At 47.9% G+C, this 1837-nt stretch overlaps 1 protein-coding gene across 1 annotated transcript in view; it reads right to left on the reverse strand.

The window, feature by feature from the left end:
- Positions 1-254: 254 nt before the first annotated feature.
- The window catches only part of foxb2 (forkhead box B2), a 1962-nt gene continuing 379 nt past the window's right edge, over positions 255-1837 (reverse strand). The window contains exon 1 of the mRNA XM_061261573.1: positions 255-1837. This exon is cut by the window's right edge and continues 379 nt beyond it. Within this exon, the coding sequence (XP_061117557.1) occupies positions 864-1799 (936 nt within the window). The 5' untranslated portion in view covers positions 1800-1837 and the 3' untranslated portion in view covers positions 255-863.

Raw genomic sequence — 1837 nt, forward strand, 5'->3', positions numbered from 1 at the left:
TGGTTTACTGGTTACTTGATTGGTTTCAGCAAGACTCCTTCAACAAGTGTCTATCGAAATGAAATGGGTTTAGGTCTTTTGGTCCATACATTTACAACATTTACCACTTCATTTAAGAGTACTTGTCTATGTCAGCACACATATCTTGATTGAATACTCGGAAAGAGAAGAGATGGAAACCATAACCTGGGAATCCGCCAGAAACCTGGTAAGATTAACTTTTCTCTACCCTCGAAAAACACACATGGACAGGCTGAAATTAAAGTGCTTTATAAATATCTTCTAATAGAACATTCAATCGTTACAATAGAGGATATTTTTTCTTATTATTTTGTTACATTTTTAAATGAATTAATTTAATTGCGTGGCATTTAAATAAGATTCGTTAACTTAATTGTATTAAGGTAAACATTTTCTACCAACTTGATGAGCTTTTAAATAGTCTATGAAAATGAAAGCACGCGGACATCGGTCTCGCGCAGCATCCACTGAAAAAAAATTAGTTCGGCCGAGGGTAATGCCAACACAAAAATATATCCATATATTCCTGGTTCATTTTTCACCTTATAACTTCTTTGGGTCAAATTGAAGATTGTATCCCCCATCCCCCTTAAAATTACACATTTTAATAAAAGATTTAAATCAAAGGCCGTGAAGAATATACACAATCAATCTTCACAATGCTCTCTGGAAATCGAGTCAAATCTCCCGTTAGTGTCCTCCTATAACCAACCTTATCTGCCTTACTGTTTACTGTTTCTACAAAGTGAATACATTTTTAATACATACTGTTACACACATCTCTTCAGTCGCATTGTCCTAAATTTCGTAAAATTAAAGCCGATTTTCACGTCTGGTTGTCTCTATGACAGCAGAAGCGCCGGGTGCAGGGCAGAGCCTTTCCCCTCCGACAGATCGGGCAGGGTCTTCTCCAGGAGAGAGGAGGGGCTGGGGGCACAGAGCTGCGCGGGACCGGCCGTTAGGCCCGGGAGCGTAGGAATCTGGCCCAGGGCGGGCGTCGGTTTGATAGGAACTGGGACCGCGGGCATGGTCTGGCCGTTGGAGTGGTAGAGGCTCTTCACTGGAACCCCGAAAGGCGCGTAGTCGGAGGAGACGGGCATGGGGCCCATGGACTCCGACAGCATGCCCACGTGCGGCCACATGGAGTTCACCATGCTGCTCAGCTGCGTGGGCACAGGGTAGCCCAGGTGATGCATGACAGACGCAATGGGCAGCCCGCCCGTCATCATTCCCTTATAGTCCCGTCCTATGATGTTCTCAATGGCGAACGGGTGTTTGAACCCTCCGGACTGGCCGCCGTTGATGCTGTAGGTCTGGAACTGGGGCAGCCTGCTCACGTTACCGGGGCCCTCGGGAGTTCCGATGGCGAGTTTGGTCTGGTGGTGCTGATGGTGGAAATAGTGCAGCATTGGCGAGTTCTTGCACGCCACGTGCTCGGAGCGCATCAGCTTGAAGCGCTTCCGCCTCCGCAGGAAGCTGCCGTTCTCGAACATGTCGCCGCAGTCCGGGTGTAGGGCCCAGAAGCTGCCCTTTCCGGGCTGGTCTGGCCTCCGCGGGATCTTGATGAAGCAGTCGTTGAAGGAGAGGTTGTGTCGCAGGGAATTCTGCCACCTCTGCGTGTTCTCTCTGTAGTACGGAAACCTGTCCATTATGAATTTATAAATATCACTGAGGGGAAGCATCTTCTCCTGGGAGCTCTGGATGGCCATCGCCGTTAAGGATATGTAGGAGTAAGGCGGCTTCTGGTCGCTGTAGGAGTTTTTCCCGGGACGAGGCATGACGCTCTCTGGTTTCTAGGCGATAGTTTCTTGAATTT

This window comes from Conger conger, chromosome 11 (assembly GCF_963514075.1).
Source record: "Conger conger chromosome 11, fConCon1.1, whole genome shotgun sequence".
Classification (NCBI taxonomy): Eukaryota; Metazoa; Chordata; class Actinopteri; order Anguilliformes; family Congridae; genus Conger; species Conger conger.